Source organism: Macaca mulatta, chromosome 17, assembly GCF_049350105.2.
Source record: "Macaca mulatta isolate MMU2019108-1 chromosome 17, T2T-MMU8v2.0, whole genome shotgun sequence".
Lineage (NCBI taxonomy): Eukaryota > Metazoa > Chordata > Mammalia > Primates > Cercopithecidae > Macaca > Macaca mulatta.
In genome coordinates this window covers 22,634,495-22,661,512 of record NC_133422.1, presented here as the reverse complement: position 1 = coordinate 22,661,512, position 27,018 = coordinate 22,634,495, and the positions used below count along the sequence as shown (strand labels likewise).

Genomic DNA, 27,018 nt, shown 5'->3' with positions numbered 1-27,018 from the left:
CTGATTTGGCAGAGATTTTTGGAAGTAATATGTCTTCTCCCTTCCCCCAATGTCCTAAATTAATGAGAAAAATGAATTTTGGTACCTCCAAATAATGATCAGTTGAGCTGCTGAATAAATACCACAAGTTTATATTGGATACTTGTGATTTTTTTTGTGATTACAAGTTTTCAGGCACAACTTTATCTACACCATGTATTTGGCAAATCTTTTGGAGGTAGGATGAGAGATTTTATTTTTCTTATAGTGATTTACCAGTCAGTTGTTTATGAAATGTCTGCACCTGCAATACTAGACTTTTCTAGTGCAGTTTTTCTACTGAGCATCCTAAACCATCCATTTCTCTACCCTCAGTTCTTTGCCTCCACGAATTGTCTTAAACAATGTCATAATACAAAGCAGTGATAAAATTAAAACAACAAATATTCAGTAAATTCTCACAATGTGTATGGGAGCATATCCTTTGTCGTCTTCTTTTTTTTTTTTTTAATACTTTAAGTTCTAGGGTACATGTGCACAACGTGCAGGTTTGTTACATAGGTATACATGTGCCATGTTGGTGTGCTGCGCCCATTAACTCATCATTTACATTAAGTATATTGCCTAATGCTATCCCTCCCCGCTCCCCCCACCCCACAACAGGCCCCACTGTGTGATGTTCCCCTTCCTGTGTCCAAGTGTTCTCATTGTTCAATTCCCACCTATGAGTGAGAACATGCGGTGTTTGGTTTTCTGTCCTTGTGATAGTTTGCTGAGAATGGTAGTTTCCAGCTTCATCCATGTCCCCACGAAGGACATGAACTCATCCTTTTTAATGGCTGCATAGTATTCCATGATGTATATGTGCCACATTTTCTTAATCCAGTCTATCATTGATGGACATTTGGGTTGGTTCCAAGTCTTTGCTATTGTGAACAGTGCTGCCATAAACATACATGTGCATGTGTCTTTATGCAGCATGATTTATAATCCTTTGGGTATGTCCCAGTAATGGGATGGCTGGGTCAAATGGTATTTCTAGTTCTAGATCCTTGAGGAATCGCCATACTGTCTTCCACAATGGTTGAACTAGTTTATAGTCCTTTATTACAGTCCTTTGTCTTCTTTACAGTGCCAGATTAAGGGGAAAGAATAGCTAACAAAGCCTTGAGAGACTGAGACTCAGACTTGGATGTGAGAAGGTTACTTATCTCCTCTGAAAAATCCTCGTAGCATGACATCAGTTCTGCTTTTCCTGGAATAGTGTCAGATCATGGGTCCTCACAGTCTCTGCCCACTGTGCCCTCCAAAGTCGTAGCCAAAACCTAGTAGATAAACTCTAACATAAAGAAGTGTGAGAGCATAAACTTTAACATAAAGAATGCCCAGCCCACTGCACTGTACATGGTAGGGGGGCAAGATTTTGTTAAATGAATGGATAGGAAATTAAAACTAGGAAGAACTAATTTTTAATCTGTTGGGGGATATTTTTTTTCATTTTAAAGAAAAAAAAAATCCTATCACCTATTTAATCCTCAAAGTACTGACTACATTTTTTGGATGAGGACCCTGAGGTCTCTTGGAGGTTTAGTTTCTTGCCCCAAGCCTCATAGCTGGTATCTGGCTTCAGAGCACCTTCTCTTTCTCTAGCACACTTGTGCCCCTCTTCTCTATATAATCCATGTCCCCTCAAATCTCTGAGGTTGGCAGGGGTAGATATGTGGGATGCAGAGGACTATGTTATGTCATGTGTGTCTCTCAGGGTGACTGTGCCTCAGACACACCCAGTAGTCCCCAAAGTATCACCTGTGTGTGGTGCCCCTTCCCCTCTGTGGAATTCTGCTTCCATCATTATATATCAGACACTCTGTATGTTACTCTTTTTTGGCAGGAAGAATGTGATGTTCTTTCAGGTCATTAAAACATGGGGGACTACGGCAAGGAGAAGGATGGGGCTAAGAGGAAGATGTGTAAAGAAATAGGTAACAGTTGAAGCTTTTTTCTGTAGAACTAGGTTGCAATTTTTGCAAATGATAAACTATATCTTGATTTAATTTTTCTTCCTTTCTTTCTTCGTAATTGAAAGTCATTGGGTTCTTGGACTTTGAAATAGGAAATAAAATTTACAATGGACTTTTTGACCCTTCTAAGTCACACTTAGGCTCCTAAGGAATATTGTAACTGATGCTCGATCATCAGTGTCATGTTAACAAAGCACTTTATATGAAACTATCCATAGTCTCATGTTCAATAAAAAGCTAGTAACAAGAGAGCTGCCTTCTCAGAGGAATTCTTTTAACCTTTCAGAAACAAAATATTTTATGCTAATTTCTGTTTAATTGGAAGGAAGTCATTTTTTAAAAAATCATTGAATATGGGTTTGAGGTCTGTTCCATCGCTGACCTCTTTAATTCAATCAAGGTCACCTCGTAAACTTGCCCAAACAGCTCTGTTTCTCAATTAGAAAAAAAAGGTAGAGCTGTTTAAAAAGCATTTAGTGTTTGATTAATAGTGCTTAACTGGCACCTCAGCACTTGCAGAGGCTTTTTAAGGAGACTCCGGTAAGAATAAAACATGGCTACCTGAAAAATTGTACTCATCAGAAATGCAAAACAAATCATTTTAATGAACAAAGCAAAAACTGGTTTTTTGTGGGGATATGAGAAAGGTTATCATGCTCAATATACAGAGGGTTTAAATGTCTGAACAACTCTCTCCCAGGGAAAAATTGCTGTAATTTATCCATCCAGACACTTTATAAAATACATGCATTTCCCCTGCCCAAGGACTCCAAGAAGACTAACGCTGAGTTTGTCGAAGCAAGATTTTGTAGCACTCAAACTCTGGGGATAAAAAGAAGTGATGATGTGTCCAGTTGAAGAATGTGAACTGAAGCCATCTGAATCACTGAAATATTCAGAATTCCGAAAATAAGTCCTTGGCTTTCTTCTGCATTTCCTCCCCACTGTCGGGCGTGGCTGAGCACCGCCAAGCTCACTATGATAATCTCTTTGGAAGAGAGGCTTATCTTGGGGGTCAAGCATTAGAATGGCTCTGAGAAAGGGACCTCTATGAGTGAGGACCAGTGTTGCTGGCAGGGGGAGTTTAGAGTCACTGATGCAGTAAACAAGTAACTATGAGGCTGGGTACAGTGACTCACACCTGTAATCCCAGCACTTTGGGAGACCAAGGTGGGCGGATCACTTGAGGTCGAGAGTTCTAGACCAGCCTGGCCAACATGGTGAAACCCCGTCTCTACTAAAAATACAAAAATTAGCCAGGTGTGGTGGCGCACACCTGTAATCCCAGCTACACGGGAGGCTGAGGCAGGAGGATCATGTAAGCCTGGGAGGCACAGGTTGCAGTGAGCCAAGGTCACACCACTGCACTTCAGCCTAGGTGACAGCGAGACTCTGTCTAAAAAATAAGAATTAAAAAAATTAAAAATAACTTTGAGCGGATGAGGTCAGAGGGCCCTTGAGGTGCCTTGGTTCTATTTCTGGCATGGCTTGGCAAATAATGTCCCTTCTCTAAGCCTCAGCTTTCTCAGCAATGACATGAGGCTCATCCTGGGAGTTTCTCAATAAGGCTGTGAGAAATAAACAATTAAGGGATTCTGTGGTATCTTGCAAATACCAGGCACTGTGGCAATGTGGAGCGTTGATACTGGTGTAGAGCAGAAGGTGTGAATGTGTGGTTCACAGCCCCGTCTGCACATGAGAATCAACTGGGCAACTTTATACACATACCAATGGCCGAGGGTTAATACCCAGGCATCTGTGTTATTAAAACAGTCCCCAGGTGATGCTACTGCACAAAGGATTGAGAACCACTGGCCTGTAACGTGAGGATGATGGCTGTCAGACAGTGCTTAACTGGCACCTCAGCACTTGCAGAGGCTTTTTAAGGAGGCACTGGTAAGAATAAAACATTGCTACCTGGAAAATTATACTCACCAGAAATGCAAAACAAATCATTTTAATGAACAAAGCAAAAACTGTTTTTTTGTGAGGATGCGAGAAAGGTTACCTAGGTGGGAAAGAAGAACAAAACGGGTTGAGGTAAGGTAATGTGGGAATGAGAAGAAAACAAAAATGGAGTAAAGGATAAAAATCTGTAGTGGACAGGAAGTGACTGACATAGGCAATGATAAAGGAGCAAAGAAAGGAGAAGTGAGAGGGAGGTAGTTTAAGTGGAGCAGGCAAGACCCAGGTGGAGAAGTCCCCTCACAGGTCTGTGTCGGGTGCGTTTGGAGTATCCTCTGGCTCACTGGAACAAAGGGCGGCTTGAAAAGCGAGGGCTGGGGAGGAGGGCGGCCTGATGTGAGTGGTGATGCAAGCCAAGGACAGAGGCCCTGCCTTTCTCTACCTCTAGGAGAATAGACAGGAACTGTCTGCTCATCCATCAGCAGTGAGAGAGGGAAGCAGGCATGCCTGGCCCTTTGCCAAGGAGAAAAGCCTCTGCGAATCTAGAGACTGGTGTGGTAAGCACGTGTACACAGGAGCGGCCTCATCTCCCACAGTGAAAAGGCTGATCCCGGGGCCCAGTCAAGGGCAATTAGTTCCAGAGGCTCAGCCTGGCCTCTCCTGGGTGCAAGCCACAAACATGCCATAGCAGAAACTTTCTCCAGACATATGGCTGCAAAGAAAAGTAATGCACAACAACATCGAGCGGATGAGAACAATGTGTTTTGGAGACACTGCCTGTAGGATTTATGAAAGCATTCAGTCACAGGCAGTGTCATTCCAGGAGAGTCAGAGGGAAGTATTCAGCAAGGAGCAGGCTGATAGGTTAATGGAATGTGAGAAGACATGGCAGAGGCAGAGAAGCCCAGAAGGCTGTGCTGGGTTGTAAAAGCAGGAGAGAAGGTCCTTTCAGCTGTTGGAAAAGGCTGAAAGAAAGCAAGTGTGAAAACTAATGAAAGAAATCTAAGACCAGAAGAAAGTCATGAAGAAAGCATTAGGAAGTGGGGAGCTGGTCCCTAAAGGCCAGGGAAGTGGATCTACAATGTTGGCATGCATCAGAATCACCCTAGAAACTCGCTGAAAGGCACAGCCCTGGCCCCATCCCAGAATCTCAGATTCATAACATCTGGGATGAGTCCAAGGTTTCTCATTTAAGAGATACCAAAGTGGTACAGATAGCTCCAGATGCCAGCTAGCTGTTCACACTGGGTCCTCCTACCTTGGTTATACATTTAGAGAGGATGCAGATACTTTTTGTCCTATTGCCAGACACAAGTAAGTATTCATAAGTCAGTTTCAATGTTGGTAATGAGAACAGTGGCGAGGAGGAGGCTCAGAGACAGCCCCAGCACAGTCAGTGCCCAAGCAATAAAAGTGAAGTCTTGGTGCCCAGTTAGTAGTCTGGATAGTTAGGGTTAACCTAAGGCGGAAGTAACTTTCGAAGAAAGTTTTCTGTTCAACTCGTTATCACAAGTCTTTGGCATTATAAAATAAAAGCTTTACAAAAAAAAGATGCTACTCCTTGCAAAGAGCAATGCATAGAACTGAGAAGACACCTTAGGTTTGGGCTGGCCATCCTTTCACATTTCATAGCGTGGATGTGTTTTACACGGTAGAAGCACCCGTTCAAGTATAATATAACTGTGTGTGCGCGCATGCGTGTGTTTCTGTGTCGGGGGTAGAGCAGGAGAGGGGAACTATCACTTCTTAAGGGGAAGGTTTCTTGATGAAAATTAGAAGTGACCACTTGTTAAAAGGAAGGACATTTGTAAGATGGGAGGAAAAAGAGGTCACTGCTTTTATACTGCAGACAGGTGAGAAAATCAGAGCAGTTGTTTTGGAGGGAAGGATTGCTGTTTAAGTTTCTCTCTTTGGACAAGACCAACTACTAGTTAGGATGAAGTCATACAGGGCTGAGCCCGTGGTGGAGTACTACACCCAAGGGAGGTGCACTGTCTGCAGGGGAGGGGGTACCATTCCTGAAAGCCGGTGTCATTTTATGATCTAGCTTGGCTTAGCTAAGTCTGACTTTCCTAAAAAAGAATCTTTAAAGCCGTTAGAGGATTTTTTAAAAAATGGCCCTATAATCTTGGAAATCAAAATAGGGACTGAAAGTGACAAAGAAAACTAAAATCTAATTAAAAGAAAAGGAAGAGTGGGGGAAAATGCCCCCTCCTGAGAAGCTCCTGCCTGGCCTTGGGGCTCAGTAGGAAGCAGGCTGCTCTCCTCTCCTCCATAGCCGTGGCACCTCCTCCTGGAGATCGCTGAATCTTTTGGTAAAGCAGTGTCCACTGTGCAGCAGTCCCACTCTGCTTCCCTTCAGCTTTTCAATGTGTGAGCTCAACCGCTGCCTTCCAGAAAGAGCCTCCTCCAGCTCTTAAGTTCCAGCCAGAAGCCTTCTCTCCCTCATTTGAGTCCCACTACACAGTGTGAGGATGGCCCCTCCTGGAGCCCTTCTAACCAGCTTCTACCAGGTTCCATATCTGTAGCTCTCCCTGCAGCTGGGCTGGGAGCTGCTGAGGCCAGGCCGGGCAGGGGCTCAGAGCCTTGCTTCCCCACCCTGTCCCCGGCTTGGTCTAGAGTAGGGGGCTCAGCTCATGCTTGCAGCATTCACTTCTGATGTGCTTCCCGGAGGTCTCTAAAGGCATCCCCACCTGACAGAGCATCCTTCAACAGCGTTTTAAATGACAGACTTATCCTGCTTTTGCAAGAAGTGAACATGTCTCTTTCCCTTGCTTCTTTTCCTCTGAGGAAAATGGGGATGGTTTGGGATGGATCAGAGGATAATAATGTAAATGGAAAAGTGATAAGGCCTGACGTGAATTCTCCATAGTGGCAGTAGCCCAGCGGCACCCCCTAGTTTTGCTGCTGGTGCAGACTACTTCCTCAGGAAGAGCTCTAGGGAGGAAGGAGCAGAGAATTTTTTTTCCTGAGCCACCTGCTGCCCGTTGTGCCTCCAGACTCACATTTAAGCCATCATAATAACAGGATCTAACTTACCTGCATTCTCCAAATTATCCTTATTCCACTGGCCTCACACAAAGATGAAACTAGGCACTGCATTGTGCTTCTGTTTAGCTTTCCCTAATAATAGCTAATGTGCAGATTCAAATACACACTGCACATATGAAATGTTATGTCAATGCTAAGTTGTAATAATAATAATCCTGCAAAAATGTAGCAGAAGAAATTTCCGTGAGCAATTTGAGGAAGACTGCTGCTTCAGTGGTGATACAGGTATTATTGAAAAGCAGGTCGATTGTACTTTCTTGGTACCATAAGAGGCTCTCCAGCACGAGACTGGCTGTTGGCAGATGTCATCCCAGGATACTTTCCAGCTCTGTGCCTGGCCACTGGGAGGCACTGATGGCAACAGCAGCCATCGAGAATGAGGCCACCAACAATGAGGGACCCCAAGCCTCTATTGGTCTTCTGAGCATGGCACTGGTGCTTGTCTTTGGCCTTCATTAGCCCAAGCAAAGTAGACTCAGGAGACAGAGTTCATGGGAGGTTAGCACAACAGGAGAGGAGTTTCTGTCACCTTTATTCTAACTGAAGGCACAGACACTTTAAAAATCAAACATAGGTGAGTTCAGATGGATGGGGTGAATAGTCTCATACTGGATCTTTGGAATCCTGAGATCAGCATGGGTCTATGGACAAAACTCTCTCAATAAAGCATTATTAGGAACTCAGGCTCTTGAGCTCTGGGATTAGTGAGTATCACTGTGGCCGTTTGAGAGAAGAGAGACACAGGGAAGAAAGTAGGATCCCTAAGTGGTTCAAGCCAGGCCTCAAGATTTCCTGAAGGGTGAGTTTAACTTCTCCATAAATCATCCCCAAGTTTGTCCCGCAGAAAATGCATGCATGTTTGTTTTAAAAGAGGATCATCCTCTCTGCTTTCGTAGCAGAGTCTCTCTCCAGCAGAACACTCCCAGGATAGAGCCAGAAATTGAATGTTTTACTTCTGTTAGGAGCAAACTAGCCACTACAGTAGGGTCCCTGGTTCACTCCTTTCCCTGGGATGGGTAGTACTTACGTGAGCTACCATGGTGGCAATATATCGAGGAATACAGTTCTAGAGCCACACCTTGTACCTCCAACCAGCAACCTCTGTCTCCCAGAAACTCACTTCCATCATCTGGAAAATAGAAATAATAATCATATTGACTGTATCGTGTTTTCATGAGGGTGAAAGAATACTGTGTAAATAATATGCTTACCACAGTGCCTGGCACATAAAAATCATTAGCTGTCACGACCACTATTGCTATTCCCATTCCTGCTACTGTTATTTGAGGAAAACAGAATAGCGACTGTGCCTTTTGCCCAAATCTTCCATAGAAGATAGCCAGGGCACGGGGCAAGCTGAGCTCATGGGACCTGGGCACAGGGATGCAACAGGGCTGCCTTCCCAGGTGCAGAACGTGGAGCTGGGGCTCATACAAAAGAAGATCAAGGAATAAAACCAGAATGACAAGCCAAACATGTGGTTCTTTCAGAAGCATTTCTCCAAATAAGCCAACCACAGCCCCAGTTTAGGAATCGGGATAGAATGAGGGGCAGTCTGAGCAGTGGCTCGCAGAGTGTGGTCTCTGCACCAGCAGCATCAGCACCACCTGGGGACTTGGAAGAATGCTAATTCTTGGGCTTCCTCCCAGACAAACTGAACTGGAAACTCTGAGGGTAGGGCCCAGAAATGTGTGTTTTAATATGCCCGTCAGGAGCCTGTAATGCATACCAATGTTTGGAGAACACTGGGTTAGAGTAACACCAGCTGCTAGATAAAGAAGTCCTGAATTTTCAGTGGCCTAACCAAGAAAAAAAAAAAAAAAGTGTTACTTTTTCAGCACACAACAGTCCAAGGCAGATATTCTGGGCCTGTGGGCACCTTTCCTCCATGTGGTGACTCAGAGACCCAAGCTCGTTCCAGCAGCAGGCAGAGAATGAGGGAATGTGCAGAAGGCATCCCCACTCCCCCTCACACTCCATTGATGAGAACTGCTCACATGGCAACCTCTGGGCAGTCACCTCTCAGGAGCAACACTGCTGTGCACAAAGAGAAGCATGAGTTTGAGCACACAGTGTGATAATGCCTCTGCCACAGAACACCATCTAAAGGCCTCAAGGCACCTCACAAGAAGATTCGGAATGCAGAGAAGCAGATAGAAGCTGGAGAGAGTCCCTGTCTCTGGGCCATAACTACAGCTCCCTTTCATAGGGGAGCAGGAGGCAGGATCGTGACTGAGGAGGCAGCCGTTGAAGGCACACAGATATTGTGGTGGCATTTGCCAGGCCAGCCTGCCTCCGTCCTCCTGTGTTCAGGTGTTCAGGGGCTATGGGTACAACTGCCTCCCTGGGTAGCAGCCAGTGAAATTCTTGAAAAAGACTTTCTTCGCATGTGGGAAAGAAATCTACAGTTCAGCAGTGTCCTTCCAGCATTTCAGGAGGACATCTGGCAAAGTGGAGGGGGAATGTTAAACACAGAGTTCCCCAAACACACAAAGACTGAGAGTTCTGGAGAAACACAGATATTGTTAGAAACAATATGTTAAAATGTTTTATTATTTAGTTACATCTTGCCTGAGCATGAAAAAGATATTAACAGACTGGCAGCTTACTGGGACATAACCCAAAATAACTTACATGTTTCATATATTGCTAATTATTTTTCTGAGGCTGGCTCAGGCTGGTAAGAGAGATTTCAAGGCTTTCGCCAGATTATTTACTTAAAGAAGTTAAGCATGGCATTAGCTGTTCCCATGGAAACACAGTAAGGAGACAGAAGAGGAGGTCACTTTGGCCATAATTAATGTAAAGAATAATGGTTTATATAGAATCTAGTAAAGAATATAACAAGATGCTGCAATACCTTTAAGCCTTTTCTTCAGCAGTGCAGTTCAATCTTTGGATTGATTTTCATACACTAGTGTCACTTTGGTCGTTTTTTAGTCTAGTGCTAAGTTTTTGAAGTATAACAATCTTGCCTAGCAAAATTTTTCCAACATTATTATTTCATTTTTGATCCAATCAGAAAATTCCAGTATTCAGAAGTTTTCTAAAGTACTCAGTAAGTAGAAATGGATGACTATGCTGGCCTTAAGCTTCTTGTGAATGCTACAGCTCCTCACCATGTTTTCTTAATAAATACATAAATGGATGGTTGGTGAATTAATTGATGTAATCCAGAGGCACCACTAGATTCACCAGTGCCTTTAAAATCACCAACAAAAGATTTAATCACCTTCAGTCCAGTTTACATTTAAGGTGTCTAATTCTATTCTTTTTTTTTTTTTTTGAGATGGAGTCTCGCTCTGTCACCCAGGCTGGAGTACAGTGGTGCCATCTTGGCTTACTGCAGCCTCTGCCTCCCGGGTTCACACCATTCTCCTGCCTCAGCCTCCTGAGTAGCTGGGACTGCAGGTGCCCATCACCACGCCCGGCTAATTTTTTTTATTTTTAGTAGAGACAGGGTTTCACTATGTTAGCCAGGATGGTCTCGATCTCCTGACCTCATGATCCACCCTCCTCGGCCTCCCAAAGTGCTGGGATTACATGTGTGAACCACCGCGCCCGGCCTAATTCTATTCTTCTTTTATTAGCGGAAATTGGTAATCCACATGGGGTGTCTCTTAGATATTCCATTTATTGGCACCCGGTGCACTCCTTAGGAATTCCTACCGAAAGATGCATGCTGTACTTTTTAAAAAATTCTTATGCTTATTTGGATAGTGGATTCGTTGTACAGTCTTATAAGGTAAATTTTATCATGGAAGATCGATGACACATTTTTCCAAAACTCTTTAATTTAGTACAGTATTCCAGAAAGAACTAAAGAGAAAGAGAGAAATGAAAGAGTTGCCCTTTCCAATTTCTGAATTTTTAATACACTGAGAAATTACGTTAAGTCAGAAATTATTAGGATTTTTTTCTGTTAGAGTTCTGGCCCAAGAAACATAATATAGGCTCCTCCAGGCAGGCTCGTCTGAGGAATAGATTCAGGGCTGCAGTATGACACTGAATGATGTTTACAAACAGGTGGCCTGAAGCTAAGTGGAGTCAATATACAATTTCTCACCCTTTAGAAAATAACTACTTGCTGCCACATGAGTAACGAACATTTTTTTGTAAAAATCAAGCTTGAAATCATTTAATCAAGAATGTAAATCAGTTATGTGCCCCCATTATAAAAATTTTGATGGGATTTGCTATGGTATTGATTTTTTTTTTTTTTTTTTTTGGTGGGGGCAATTACAGCTGTTACAGGTTTTTTTAATATGATGATATCACATTCCTATTCCAGGAATGCAAACAATATTATATCCTGCTTGGCAGGCACTGTGGTCACTTGGCTTAGCCAAGAATAAGAACTCTCAGCAGTGCCATTCCATAGGTTTATAAGAGATCCCCTAAAATAATGGATGGTATACTTTCCTGTATGTATTTATGTTCAGATAATTTATTTAAATAATGCTGCTGGCACATGCTTTATAGCTGCTTGCATTTTGCTATACAGATTTCAGCATATCTTGCAGACTATGCAATTCATTTGGAAAATGTAATTTCCATCCCTGCATACTAATCGATTTCTTCACAAACACCTGCTATCAGTTATGATAATAAAAATGCCACTCTGAATTGAAAAAGGGCCAAATAGAGCTTCCTAAGGAAATGACTTAAGTGTCTTTGAATGCTACTAAATGTAGTAATGTGCCTGTGTAGTGCCAACACTTTTTTCATCATTTGCATTTTCTGTGATTTTGCCCTATTACAACATCCCTCTCACAAATGATTCCTCATAACCATTTCCTTCTGGCTTGGTAAACGGAGCTGTCAGGAGGTGGTATCTCAGGATGTGGACAAGATCCGAAGCTGGGCTGCACAGTGTTAGAAGGCACTGGCTCATGCCGTGGGGTACATGCTGGATAATTTCTGATTTTATGAGTAAGTCTCTGAAAGCTGTAAAAGTGGCTGCTCCTTGGTTTTGCACACACATACACCAAATAAAATCTCCTTTTTTCATTCTCTCAGCCTCCAGTTCATTCCATGCACCATTGCCAAACTAATGTTCCTAAATCCCAATTTCATCATGTCCTTCCAGCACCCCAAGCACTGTCAGTGGTTCTCAATTGGCCGCTCCATTGAACCTAACCTTCCCCATCGTCTCCCATCACCTGACGTGGATCACCGTTCTCTCACTGCTGCCAGGCAAACACTTGGCTTTTGCTCAAGTTTCTCTCCTTCTTGCCCCAAGTATTCTACCTTTGATTTTCATCTCTGGGCTTTTGCTTATGCTCTGGCTCCTGACTGAGAGACATCCTTCCCGAGTTCTTGGGTTTTTCATCTTCCAAAGCCCTCATTTATTCCTTCAGTCTGAATTTTTCTTTCTCTTCTCTGAACTCCTATAGGATACTTTTTTTTTGTCATGCATCTAGACTCATTTATTCATTTATTCATTCAACCAACGTTTATTGAGTGCCTGCTGTATTCCAGACATCACATTATCCTTTCTTCCTTTGAAAGCAATCGTTTCTTCTTAAATGTGTCAGTTTCTACTAGATTTTAAGCTCTTTGAGAGAACAGATGTATTCTGTCTCCTCTTTTTGTGGTCTGAGATGCCCACACAGACCTGAGCACAGGTAAATATGCAGTAAATGCCTGTTAAGTAATTGATCCCTACTGACTTGAGGTAGGGAAATGTCTGGGTAATTGCATGTTCTGTTTGATTAGTAGTTCAGTGTGTACCACACAGAGATTATTTTGCAAGATGGAATACTGTAAAACACTCAACGATAAAACTATTATTAACATAATTTGACGTTTGATATTTGAGGAGAGAATTCACTATGGTCTCAGAGCACCTCGGTAAAGCTTTATCACCATGGAACTGTAATGTGCGGGTAGAACACCCAGGAGGCGACCTTGATTTGGTCCTCTAACACGGGAAACGGGCTGCAAACGTGAATGCACTGACGCTCTGGTGTGTGGTGGGCTCCACACCGTGCCCTTATCTACTGGAAGTTACATGTTTGAAGTTTCTGGTAACAAGCGTTTCAAATTTGCTTTCACTTTTCTCTTGCTTACACAAGTGGGGAATGGCTTTTCTGTGAGGGGGAAGATCAAAGGGAGACTGGTGGGAGAGTTGGTGGGGGAATGTGAGACTGGTTTTGAACAGCCTGGTAAGAACTGAACACATGGACCGACGTAATCAAGAGCAGAGACTCTGGAGCCTGCCTGCAGCCTGGGTGTGAAGGCTTTCTGCTACTTACTTTGTGGGATTGGATGAGTTACGTAACTTCTCTGTGCCACATTTTTCTCATCTGTAAAGACGGGGATAAGACCAGCACCGGCATCACAGGCTTGATGGGGCTATGAAGTGAGTGAGTTCATACAAAGCTCATGGTCCAGTAATTTGTGAGTGCCCAGCAGGCTATGTTGATTTTTGGAGAGCCCCCTAAGCGATAAGATAGAAACTAGGGAAAGGGATTCCCTACCCTCAATCTTTGTTTTGTACCATTTGTTTTCTTTTTCAGTTTCGGCTATTTCTGAAACCTTGAGATGTGTGAGACCCCGAGTTAACTGTCTTGGTTTCTTAACAAGATGGACATATGAATGAAGTCTGAATCTAAATGTGGAGAATTGGGGGTTTCAGGGAGAGGTATTAGAGTAACCACTCAGCCTTGCAGAGGAAAAGAGTTTTAATCTGTTGGTGAAACAGATGGAACTAGGTTCCCATTCTGATCAGAGTTGGAGGAAAACAATCTGTGCAATTTGTCCCAGCAGTAGAGCAGGAAGCAACGGTGTGCATATAAATTCCTCTGTCCCCTGGGAGGCTGCCGCATGTCTCAACCTGCTGATTCTTTGAAAGAAAGCAGCCCTCCAAGGAGCTAAGCAATCCTGTAGAAAGGGGGAAGACAATATTTAGTAGATATGATCGTTGCCTGGAATTCTGAATGTTGTCACCACCTAGCACCACATACCAATGTCTGTGAGGGTGTCCAGCATTGAGGGAGAGAGGTCAAGGGACAAGAATTTGGGAGGAATTAATCCCGTGCCCATAAGAAACATTCATACGTAAGACAGGACAAACAGAATAGATAAAAGTTCCGAGAGAAGTGATGCATACTGACTACAAAACAGACAGCCCTGGGGTAAGGCATTCTGCTTTTACTTCTGAGCTGGTACAAACATTAAGAACTTGGGTGGCAGACTCCCTTTCCTCAAGCTAAGCAAGAAGGTAACTCACTTGAACTCATTCTGTTTGTCCTTTAGCTCTGGCTGCTCAGGCCTACGCTCTGAAAGAGGAGAATGACAGTCTCCGCTGGCAGCTGGATGCCTACAGGAATGAGGTGGAGCTGCTGAAACAAGAAAAAGAACAGCTTTTCCGAACAGAAGAGAACCTCACCAAGGACCAGCAATTGCAGTTCCTGCAGCAAACCATGCAAGGCATGCAGCAGGTACCTGGCCCAGATGGTTTTGTGAGAGAAAGGGATATGTGTATTAAATGAAAATGGAAAGGCTGCATGCTGGAAAGGGTGAAGGAGAAGAAATGACAACCAAAAAGCTAAGTTCTTAGGACAGAAAAGTGCTAATGACTGTTTGTGGAAGGGTAGAATCTAGAGAAAAGCCAAGCCAATCACTTTTCCTGTATTGCACTTAGGATCTAGTCAGATTCTGTGAGCACACTACGTGTTTAAGAAATGTTTGTTGATGGAACAGATGAAGCATCAGAGTTTTGGGAGACAGGTAACTTTAGAAAGAGGACAATAGCTGTGTTTCTGTTGAAGAGTGCCAGACTTCATCCTAGCATACTGAATTTAAAGATGTGTATTTATGGCAATTGTTAGAAAGGAAGTGAAAGTTGAGGGCTTTGGAGGATGGAAAACGAACAGGTACTGTGGGAAATAAAATGGTGACAAGGGGGAAAATTGACTGTTGGCAGTGAGGGAATAGAATCAAAGATTCACAGCCAGATTTGTATCTGAAAACCTCAACTGGTACATGATATTCTTAAGGTGTTTGGGCCTTTGAGTTACCTTAGAATAATAGAGCATAAATTATCATCATGGGGATTTTTAAATTACTCCTCTGAATATACAAATCCAATCAATATTTTCTTTAAAAAAGATTGTTTTTATTTAAACAAGGGAAATATAAGTAGAATGATGGAAAGTTAATATGCAGAGAGTCAATTTTTTTTTAATTCCCCATCCATATTGACTGCTCTGTAACATCCAGAGCATGGATTGCCTACAGAAGTATCTTAGTGATTAGAGGTAACTACTACAGAAACATCAGCCTAACAGGGAAAAATAATTGAGAGGGAGAGTATAAAAAAGAATCACGGATTGGGAAGTGAGAAAGTTAATGACCAACTCGCACAAATTATGTCTTAAACATCTCCTGCCATTTTAAAGCAATTTTTGAGTTTTGGCTTAGAGTCCTAACTGGTTGATGTTCACAGTGTGTGTTAGACTAATCAGTGAGATTCAGAGGTCAGAGCAAGCCAGGAAAATGTCACTACAGTTATTGCTTAGGTCTCTGTACTTGGAAATCGATGTAACAGCTGCTGTGTGAGACTTCTGGGGTTGTCCATATGCCCCAACATTGGGTGTTTGTCGGTGCCCTCGCCAAGATTAGAGACCATCGAGTTCCCCAAAGGCCGTGACGCCAGACCTAGCCCAAAAGCCACTATGCCACACTTTACACAACTCTCCCTCTTTCCCTCTAGAAAAGATTACCCCAGTTGCTTTAAAAGTATATAAAGTATTTTAGGTTATTGCAGATTCAAATCAAAAAGAAGTCAGAGGAGGCGAGGGCGAGCTGCTCGGTCAGGGCTGCAGAAGCACTGAGGAGCCACGTGCCTGGTCCGCAAAGGAGCAGTGTTCCAAATCACCACCTGAGCCATCCTCCTGAACGAGGGATTCAGTTAAGGGAGCTTCTTATCTCTTTTCAGCATCTCCTTGTCAGTAGGAAATGTACTTTATATAACTAAAAAATGTAGTTGAGACAGAAACGTATTATCTCACAGTTCTGAAGGCTACAAGTCCAAGATCTGGGGTCCAAGAGCAGGGTTGGTTCCTTCCGAGGCTGTAAGGAAGACTCTGACTCCTGCCTCTCTCCCAGCTTCTGGAGGTTGGTTGGCAATCTTTGGCCCTCCTTGACTTGTAGACACATCACCCTGCTCTCTGCCTTCATCATCCTGTGTCATTCTCCGTGTGTGTGTGTCCAAATTTCTGCTTTTTATAAGGACACAATTCATACAGGATTAGCGGCCCACCTGCTCCAGTATGACCTCATCTTAATTACTTATATCTGCAAGGACTTATTTCCAGATAAGGTCCTAGTAGGGGCTAGGACTTCAACATTTGGATTTGGGGCTGGGGGGCAGGGCACAATTCAATCCGTAACAGACACATAGTAGACAGTCAAAATATCTATGTCAGATGAAGCAATGAATAGACAAAGGCCTGGAGGCAGGCCTAGCATGGTGCCTGTGGGAGCTCTGGACTGTGTGGGATCCTGGATCATGAAAAGCAAGACAGGGAGCGGGAGAGCCAAGGCCTGAGAGGTGTGTGTGGTGCCTCCTTAACCTACAGAAAGCACTAGGTCCCTGGTGGCTGCTGTGATTTTAATATTTACTGGTTGTTAGGCGGATGTATGGCTATCTCTGTGGCAGAACATTTTTAACAGAGTTTTAAAATATAGGTGCTTTTTAAAGTCTTATTTCTATCATGACCTACCATGTGTGAATAAATTACCACAATTCGCTAATTTGAATCCCACCACAAAGAATTAGCCTGACTTTAAAACCTACCTTCAATCTCCACACTATCTACTTTATAAATCAGAAAATCATGGTTTCACATGAAAGATGACAGAGAGAGGAGGGGTCAGCCTCCCATATGTCACCATTTCCACAGTCTATGTTTGGGAAATCATTTCTGTAACAAACAATAAAAAAAAAACAGCCTTAATGACCTGAGGACTAGCAGACAGCTTTTGGAATCGCCTTCAAATTTAGCCAAAAAGTCTCTAACCTTTCTTTCTTTAACCCCTTAAGGATATGATCACTGACATCACACAGTTTTTCATGTGTTCATGAAGAAAACGCTATGGGCAGGGTTCCTAACAGGAAAAACCCTTGGGTGACTTTGCCTGGATGTTTCTGAGTTTACCCCTGCACCATGTGAGTCACAATTTAATGATATGAAAGGTTTCATACAAAAGAGAATAACAGCTTGTATCCATGGTAACACAGTAGCCTTTACCTGATCATAAACTGGCAGTGAAGTTAACTTGTCTCTGCCTCAGGGATAGTGAGGCTTTTGACTTTCATTTGTAACTTTAGGTGTACAAGGAAAGATTATACATATTTTTAACTCTTATTTTTCTTCAGGTTACCACACTGAATTCTTTCATTAGGTTTATTGAGGTAAAATTTACATACAATGAAATACATTCTTTTTAGACATACGTTCTGTGAAGTTTGACAAATGCATACAGTCACATAACCACCGCTACCACAATCTATATATAAATCAGTTCCATCACTCATTCCCTCTTGCCCCTTTTGATTCAACCCCACTCCCAGCAACCACTGCTCTGTTTTCTGCCCTTACAGGTTTTCTTTTTCCAGAATATCCTATAAGGGGAATTGAACAGTATGCAACCTGTTGAGTTGGGCTTCTTTCTTTAGCATAATACATCTGAGACTGATCCATGTTGCTGTACGTATCAGGCTATTCATTCCTTCTGATGCTGAGTAGTATTCCACCATAAGAAAGAGCTGTGGTTTGTCTGTCTAGTCAATAGTTAGTGGATGGGATAGTTTCCAGTTTGGGACAAATAGGAATAAATCTGCTATAAACATTCACTTACAGGCTTTTTGCTTAGACATAATTTTTCATTTTACTTGAGTAAATCCTAGGAATATGATTGTTGGGTCATATGGCAAGCGTGTTTTCCTTTCGGAGAAACAAGTGTCTGTGCCATCATACATTCCCTGAGGACTGTCTGCAAACTCCCGTTCTGCGTCCTCATCAGGCAGCACTGGCAGGGTCAGCGTGTCGTTTTCCATCCCTGTAGTACATTTGTAGTGATATCTCATTATGGTTTTATTCACACGTAAATTTGCAGTATTTTTATTTTCATTCATGAGGCTAGGTCAACATGTCATAATTTTTGAATAATCCGCTTAAAAATCAGAATTCTTTTCGAAGCCTTGTGTAAATCATATTGACAGGACTAATAAATATTTGGATAACAGCAGGATACCATTAAAAACTGCTGATCGTGAAAGTGTGGATGACTAATGATGATTATGTCAGAAGGCTTCTTCCTAAATACTTTAAGGGGATGCTTTTGAACAGTATTAAATCTAGTCTGAAGACCAGCTGTCTTAGACCAGCAAGCCATTGGCCCATATGGTGCAGTGGCTCTCTCACACTCTTAGCTTGACATTAGTAAGGCGCAGGCCTGGTCCACTGTCTTGACAACTTTCAGCAAGGGAGGATCAGGAAAAAAAAATGGGAAAAGTAAGATGATTATGATCAAAAGCATTTAGAAATTAAGTGACAAGCATTTTTTTCTTTAGAGTCAAAGTAGAACATACGTGTGATTTTCTGTGTGTGCATTGTTAAAATCTCACCCACTTAGACTAATTTTATGGAAGATGAAGAAATATAACATTACTACTTTCCTAAAATACAAAGTAACCCCATTTAGTTTTGTCAGCATGTTGGGTAAGAGTCAGACTTTGGAATATCTATTAAGGAGTAAATGAAACTAGTCTTGAAATTAAACATAGTGATTACATCTGACTCCTTGGGTAAGTTCAGCCTGTCTTCTGCAATCTTGTTGAAACTATTTAGTTGCTTAGTAAGTACTTTTTTTTTTAAGAGAAGGAGAAAAGCTTGCATTCAATTCCTCCCCAAAATTCACATGTAATTAAGTCTGATGTTATATGTCAAAATCAAGATCATAATAATGTTAGCGGTGGTGGTGATGGTGGCTGTGGAGATGAAGGGACTGTGGAGGTGATGGTTGCCATGGTGGTAGAGGTGACTGCAGTAGTGATATTGGCTCTGGAGGTGAGGGTGATTGTGGTGAGGATGGTGGCTGTGGTTGTTTTGGTGACTGTGGTGGGGGTGGTGATGAAGGTAGCTGTGGTGGAGAAGGTAACTGTGCTCGTGAAGGTAACTGTGGTGGCGAAGGTGGCCGTGGTGGGGGTGCTGGCTGTGGTTGTGTTGTTAGCTATGGTGGTAAAGGTAGCTGTGGTGGCTGTGGTAGTGATGGTGACTGTAGTGAGAGGATGGTGACTGATGGTAATGTCAACTGTGGTGATGAAGGCATCGGTGAGGGGGATGATAACCTCTGTTGTGTTGCTGGCTGTGGTGAGAATGGTGGCTATGGTAGTGAAAATGGCTGTAGTAGCTGTAGTAATGAAGGGAGCTATGGTGAGGATGGTGGCTGTGGTTGTGTTGTTGGCTGTGGTGGTGAAGGTGGCCATGTTGGTGCTCGTGGCTGTGGTTGTGGTGATGGCCATGGTGAGGATGGTGTTAAAGGCGGCTGTGATTGAAAATGGTGACTGAGGTGGAAATGGTGACTGTGATGGTCATGTTGGCTGTGGTGATGAAGGTAGCTGTGGTGAGGATGATGACTATGGTGGTGAAGGGGGTCATAGTGGCAATGGTGGCTATGGCTGTGTTGGTGGCTATGGTGGTGAAGGAGGCCGTGGTAGCATTATTGGTGCTTTTAATGATTAGAAAACTTAGGGAAAGAGATAGAATGAGCACATTCATGAATATTTTATGGGATTTTTTTTTTTCTTAAAACCTTGTCCCTTAAAAATTGTAGAAATCCTCAAAAGTGCAGCAAACCAGATGCTCCCAGCCAACTTCACAAGGTAGTGCTCCAGAGCACTGAGCAAATGCAGGGATGCAGGCAAGAGCACAGAGAAGTGTCACAAGAGTTTGTGACAGGAGGCTCTCCTTTTTCCTGATCATTTTGCACTTTTGTTTTCTGTTTTTAATTTCTATCTGAAATACCCACCAGTCCGATAATGGACCTAATAGGTGGATGCTCCATGCCCAGCATCTTTTTCCTATTATCTTCCATTTTAACTTTATCTTTGATCCTTCCAATTGAAGTTTCTGCTTGGTAATCATATTATTTTATTTTCAAGAGGTTATTTTGTCCTCTAATCATTCTTTTCATACAATCTTAATTCGTATCTTATGGGTGCAGTATCTTCTCAAATCTTTTTAAGAATACTAAGTAGAATTTTTAAGATCTTTTTGTTTCCTGAATCATGTGTCTTTACTTCAGGATTGGTTGTTTAGCTATTGTGTTTCAGTTTCTCTTTTATGTACAGGCTTCTTCACGAGCAAGGTGATGGCTGGCAGCCTGTGTATATTTAGGTGGGGAGGGCTTGGTTTGCTTTTCTGTGAAGCTCTGTGGCTTTGCTCATTGCTGTGTCTGGATCTCCTGCATGGCCGCGTCTTTCTCCTGGGCAGTGGCCAGCCAAGAGCTCTTTGTCAGGCAGGCTTCATTTTAAGGAGATTTGGGGATCCCTTGAATGCCAGAACCTGTCATACACAAGGAACTCCTGGAACTCACTTTCCTTTCTCCTTGTTTTTGTAAGTGTATTCATCGACAGACACTTTGAGTCTCTGGAGGAAGAAAATACAAACACATTGCCTCTGACATCTTGAACAGGAGCCTGTTTCAGGGGCCTTTACCTTTCACTTTAACCCAGTCTTTGAATGAGTTCTTGGTTGCCATGTGGCCGGGGCGGGGTGGGGTGGGGCGGTGCAGTGGGAAGTGTGGGGAGTATTGCAAATTGTTCTGGCTGCCCAGAAACATACAGGGAAAGGAGGAACAGCAGGCAGGTTCGTGAATGTCTAGGAGGAAGGACAAGGGAACTTAAGGTAGCATACTTTGGAGTGAAGATAGCTGTCTCAGCAAGAAGAGGCAGATGCACAAAGTAAAATAGTTTCTGAAAGCAAGAAAGGAAGACAAATAGGAAAAGGTGACATGAAGAGGCTGAAATATGGAACAAAGACACATAAATAGTGAACTTGCTCTCCACGCTATTTCTGTTTTCTTGTCCTAGAAGAGAAGGTGGCAGAACTAATGGTCCAGAGCAGGGCACGCCTAAGTTCCCAAGCCTGTGCAGGGCACAGAACAGTAGAGTCCGTTCCAGATGCAGGGGTGGGAAGGATGTGCAGAAGGAGTGAGGGATGCAGAAGAACAAACAGTTCTTCCTCTCCAGTTAAAAACTGCTTTCAAAGGAAAATGCACAAGCATAGAAGAACAAGAAAAATGGAAAAAGCGAAATCCCTTTAAAAGCAGAAATTCAACATTTTGTAATGATAAATTATATTTTAAGAGCTTTTAAAAAAAATTTTCAACTTTATTTTTTTGAGATGGAGTCTCATTCTGTTGTGCAGGCTGGAGTATAATGGCGTGATCTCGGCTCACTGCAACCTCCACCTCCCAGGTTCAGGTGATTCTCCTGCCTCTGCCTCCTGAGTAGCTGGGACTACAGGCACGTGTCACTGCGCCTGGCTAATTTTTGTATTTTTAGTAGAGACAGGGTTTCACCATGTTGGCCAGCCTGGTCTTGAACTCCTGACTTCAAGTGATCTGCCCACCTCGGCCTCCCAAAGTGCTGGGATTACAGGCATGAGCTACTGCACCCAGCCTCAACTTCTATTTTAGATACAGGGGGTACATGTACAGATTTGTTACATGGGAATATTGCATGATGCTGAGGTTTAGGGTACAGATCTCATCACCCAGGTAGTGAGCATAGTACCCAACAGGTAGTTTTTCAACCCATGCCCTTCTCCCTCTCTCCCCTATAGTAGTCTGCAATGTCTGTCACTCCCATATTTATGCCCATGTATACTCAGTGTTTAGCTCCCACTTATAATTGAGAAGATGCAGTATTTGATTTTCTGTTACTATGTTAATTCGCTTAGGATTAAGGCCTCCAACTATATCCCTGTTACTGCAAAGGACATGATTTCATTCTTTTTTTATGGTTGTATTCGTATTCCGTGGTATATATATGCCCCATCTTCCTTATCAAATTTATCATTTATGAGGACCTAGGTTGCTTCTGTGACTTTCCTATTGTGAACAGCATAGCAATGAACATGTGAGTGCATGTGTCTTTTTCGTAGAATGATTTCTTTTCCTTTAGGTATACACCCAGTAATGGCATTGCTGGGTCAAATGGTAGCTCTATTTTAAGTTCTTTGAGAAATCTCCAGACTGCTTTCCACAGTGGCTTTACTAATTTATACTCCTTACCAACAGTGTATAAGTGTTCCCTTTTCTCCACATCCTCACCAGCATCTGTTGTTTTTGACTTTTTTAATGATAGCCATTCTGACTGGTGTGAGATGGTGTCTCATCGTGGTTTTACTTTGTATTTCTCTGATGATTAGTGACACTGAGCATTTTTTCGTATGTTTGCTGAGTACTTGTGTGTCTTCTCTTGAGAAGTATCTGTTCGTGTGCCTTGTCCATTTTTTAATGGGGTTATTTGGTTTTTGCTTGTTGATTTAAGTTCGCTAGAGATTCTGGATATTAGGCCTTTGTCAGCTGCATAGTCTGTGAATATCTTCTCCCACTCTGTGTAGGTTGTCTGTTTACTCTGTTGATAGTTTCGTTTTCTTTGCAGAAGCTCTTTAATTAGGTCCCACTTGTCTATTTTTGGTTTTGTTACAATTGCTTTTGGGGACTTAGCCAAAAAATCTGTGCCAATGCCAAAGTCGAGAAGAGAATTTCCAGATTGGCTTCTAGGATTTTTATAGTGTGAGGTCCTGCATTTAAATCTTTGACCTGTTTTGAGTTAATTTTTGTAGACAGTGAAAGGTTAGGGGTCCAGCTTCAATCTTCTGTCTAGGGCTAGTCAGTTTTCCTATAATCGTTTATTGAATAGAGAGTCATTTCCCCATTGCTTGTTTTTGTCAGCCTTGTGAAATATTAGATGGTTGTTAAGTGTGCATCTTTGTTTCCCAGTTTTCTGTTCTATTCCATTGGTCTAGGTGTCTGTTTTTGTACCAGTATCATGCTGTTTTAGTATATAGTTTGAAGTTGGGTAGTGTGATGCCTCTGGCTTTGTTCTTTTGGCTTAAAAGTTACTTTGGTTGTCTGGGCTTTTTGGTTCCATATGAATTTTTTAATAGTTTTTCTTAATTTTGTAAAGAATGACATTAGTAATTTGATAGGAATAGTGGTGAATCTGTAAATTCCTTTGGCAGTATGAACATTGTTATGATATTGATTCTTCCAACCCATGAGGATGGAATGTTTTTCCATGTATTTGTGTCATCTCTGATTTCTTTTAGCAGTGCTTCATAGTTCTCCTTGTAGAGATCTTTCACCTCCTTGGTTAGCTGTATTCCTAGGTATTTCATCGTCTTTCTGGCTATCGTAAGTGCGGTTGTATTCTTGATTTCACTCAGCCTGGACATTGTTGGTGAATAGAAGTGCTACTGATTTTTGTACAGTTATTGTATCCTGAAACTTTACTAATTTTAAGGTCCTTTATGAAAGATTTAAATACTTAGACGTAGAATGTAAAAAAAAAAAACTAAAGATAGAAAGTTTGGAAATTAAGTTGCAGTATATCAGGAGGATCTACCTTCTAAGTAGAGTGCATGAGCCTCAAAAATGTTCAATTAGAAGGAAGGAATGGCCCATACATAATGATGTGGTTATTGGCTCATTCAGAAAGAATGATATCATAATATCTTTAATATATGACAGATTATACATCAGTACAGAAAATAATTCAGTATCACTGGACAGGGCAAGAAAATCTCATTACAGTGTAGAGAAAGGAGCTTTTAGACTCTCGTGTACAAGTAGTCAAATATTCAGCTTTAAAAAGTTCAAAACATAAAAATGTGTATATATAAATAGACACTCATGCACATATAAAAACCTGGAGTCTTTACAAGCTATGGCTGCAAAGACATACCCCATGTTTATCTGATTCTTTGACAACCCTGATTAAGTTTCTTTCTTTCTGAATAGGATAGAATAGAATATGGATGTGGGAAATGCAGAAGACATTTCCCACATTCATATTAAAAGTCACTGACATTTTACTAGAATCAGAAAAATCATAAAACATGTATATCTCTCAGATTACATGGCTTTAAAAAGGTTCAGTGACTTAAACATCAAGGTTCACAAGAGTTGCCAAATTTGGGGTCCACCATGGTCTTCCTTTCTCCTAACAACCCCAGGGTTTGTAATTTCATTTTTTATCCATTCCTCGGCCAAGAATATTGGGATGGTGCATTATAATAATAGGCCACAAGATGATAATTCTCATAATTCCTTGGCACCTTTCCTTAGGCTGTTCAAGGTCATTTGTAGGGTTCCTGCTGGCAGTGTGTACATTTTCTGACATTTGCAGATTACACTCCTGGTACATCCCAAGAAGGTAAGTATCTCACTTCAATGTGAGACTCTTGAAGGAACGGTTGGCTCCATTTGGAACCAGAAATAGAAACCAATTCTCCAATTCTTGGCCCAGGGCTTTACATTACAAAGCCCTACCTGTTTGAAATGATCACACATGACATCTGTTAGAGTTTTGGGAGTTTCCAGAGCACTTTCCCTTTTGATTCTGGACAAGATACAAAGACTAAAATGAAGAGGAGAGGAACCCTCCTTATATGTTTTTAGCAGTTTTGAGTGAGGATGGGTCACTGAGTATCTTGCCGTCTTCACTGACCAGAGGTCATAAGATAAGGAAGAAGATAAGCTGTACTCATGCCACCTAAGGGCATGAATAATGAAATGAAAACACTGAACTAGTAGAAGAAAAATGTGACTCCAGCTTCACTGTTTTCTGTACTTCTTTGGGAAAGTCAGGATATCTGGACCTCCAATTCTTCTCCTGGAGACTAGGTGCCGCCAACCTCACTAAGGGCTTGCTATGATAAAATCATACATCACATGCGATCATGTATGTGAGGACATTTTGAAAAGCTCTTCACAAATAAATGTGAACTGTCATTGCCATATTCCAGGTGAAAGTATGAAAAGATGTTGAGACTTAAAAGAAGACTCAGGATCACAGAGTTAGTCGGGACAAGTCCAGGTCATAATTTCCTGACACAGGGTGGCCTGTGCTGTTTGCTCCAATGCCCCTTACAACAGGAAGGCCCAGTTTCTATAGGTAACTCACAAAAGCACCTTCACATTATTTTATGTGGTCCTCACAACAACTCAGGGGTATGTGGCTATCCCAGTGTGTCAAGTAGGAAACTGAGACCTAGAGGTGAGACCTGAGACTGGCCTAGGGCACAGGTATACCACGTAGAGTCAGAACTGCAGCCTAGGCCTGTCTGGCCCCAGCCCCTTTGTTCCCTCAATAACCCCACACCATGGCTTTCCAGAGTGTACCCTGAAAGCAGTGCTTCAGAACTGCAATCATCAAGACAGCAGAAGACTAGGAAGTTCCATCCTTCATATGCTTGGAGATCGCTAAAATATTACTGGCAAAAACTCATTGCCTGTTTTCTGACTTTGTGTCATAGCCCCTACTTCGGTCTTTGCATTAGCAGAGTAAGAGCCTGCGAAAGGAAAGTAACATACATGCAGCTTTTATTGATTAAATTTGAGTCATGAAAACAAATCTCTTCACTTCTGGGAAGGGGAAGAGAAGCCCTAATAAAATTTAACTATGAGAGGCTTTGTCTCATCATTAGTTATCCTGCTCTGCCATTAATCAAATGCATCCTCATTAGTAATCATTCCTTCTCAAAATAATGAGGCTAGCAGACGAATCAATGTAGGAGCCAGGGGCAGAAATAATGGCATTGCCCTGCAGACTATTCAAATCATTTGGCTTCTGCCTTTTGCTGCTTTCCCTGATGTCTGCAATGGGAAATCCTGACTCTCCAGTAGACTTCCATTCCCAGGATAAAGGAACCCTGCTTTTCCCAACACTGTGTCCCTGGCAGTCTTTGGATGACCTTTGAATGACCTTCCCTTTCACTGCCTCTTTTGGAAACTGCCTTCTGACTTAGAGTCTATATCACATTATGAGTACCAGATTTATAGTGAAATGGATCTTTTCTTAAATGTAATACATCAAAGCGGACTTTTGCTGCAGACACACACTGGCCTTCCACGCTGACCATTGTCATCTTTCTCCCTCCAGCTACAGACACTAAAATGATTCCTTGTGGTCTGGCTTTGACTTCATTTCTTTCTAGTCTACCAATGCCAAGAAGCCGACTCATTCACACTGAAGCCCTGAGCCCTGCCAGCAACATGGCTGTCTGTCTATAGCAGGTGTCCTGCTCCCAGCCAAACTGATGTAATTACCCATCTCAACTCCCACCGTAGTTGGGGGTCTTCATGCTCCAGGGCTTTCTCATGCAGCTGGCTAGGAGAGGCAACATGAGGATTAGGAAGACCAGGCAATTCCCTTCTCATCAGAATTGAAAGCAGTGAAGAAAATGCAGGGAGAAATTTGATGGGAGTGAAGAAATACAGCATTGGAACAAAGAAGAAAGAAGAATTAGAGGGGGAAAAACTCTGTTTTCTTTTTTTTTTTAGACAAAGTCTCACTCTTGTCACCCAGGCTGGAGTACAGTGGTGCAATCTCGGCTCAGTGCAACCTCTGCCTACCAAGTTCAAGCTATTCTATTCTCCTGCTTCAGCCTCCCAAGTGCTGGGAATACAGGTACCTGCCACCACGCCTGGCTGATTTTTGTATTTTTAGTAGAGACGAGATTTCACCATGTTGGCCAGGCTGGTCTCAAACTCCTGACCTCAGGTGATCTGCCTGCCTTGGCAAAAAAATCCTCTTTATATGACTAAGAGAAAACACAGAGGAAGAGAAACGTAGGTGTAGCAGTTTTCCTGGGTCTAGGTTTGTCATTTAAATTTTTGTTTTATTTTTTCATTTTACAAAAGAATTTATGCTCAATGCACAAAACTTGGAAACATAAAAGAAATATATAAAAGGAAATAAAAATCATTCATGGTGTCACTACGTAGATGTAACTATTGCTAACATTTACATAGAGCC

General features: G+C 42.3%; 1 protein-coding gene across 10 annotated transcripts in view; it reads left to right on the top strand.

Annotated features, from left to right (window-relative positions):
• The window catches only part of ENOX1 (ecto-NOX disulfide-thiol exchanger 1), a 324,009-nt gene that overhangs the window by 214,529 nt on the left and 82,462 nt on the right, over window positions 1-27,018 (top strand). For all 10 annotated transcript variants that reach the window (XM_077974448.1, XM_077974449.1, XM_077974446.1 and 7 more), the window contains one exon: window positions 14,217-14,401. In XM_077974448.1, coding sequence (XP_077830574.1) covers window positions 14,217-14,401 — 185 coding nt within the window. The remainder of the gene's footprint in view (window positions 1-14,216; window positions 14,402-27,018) is intronic.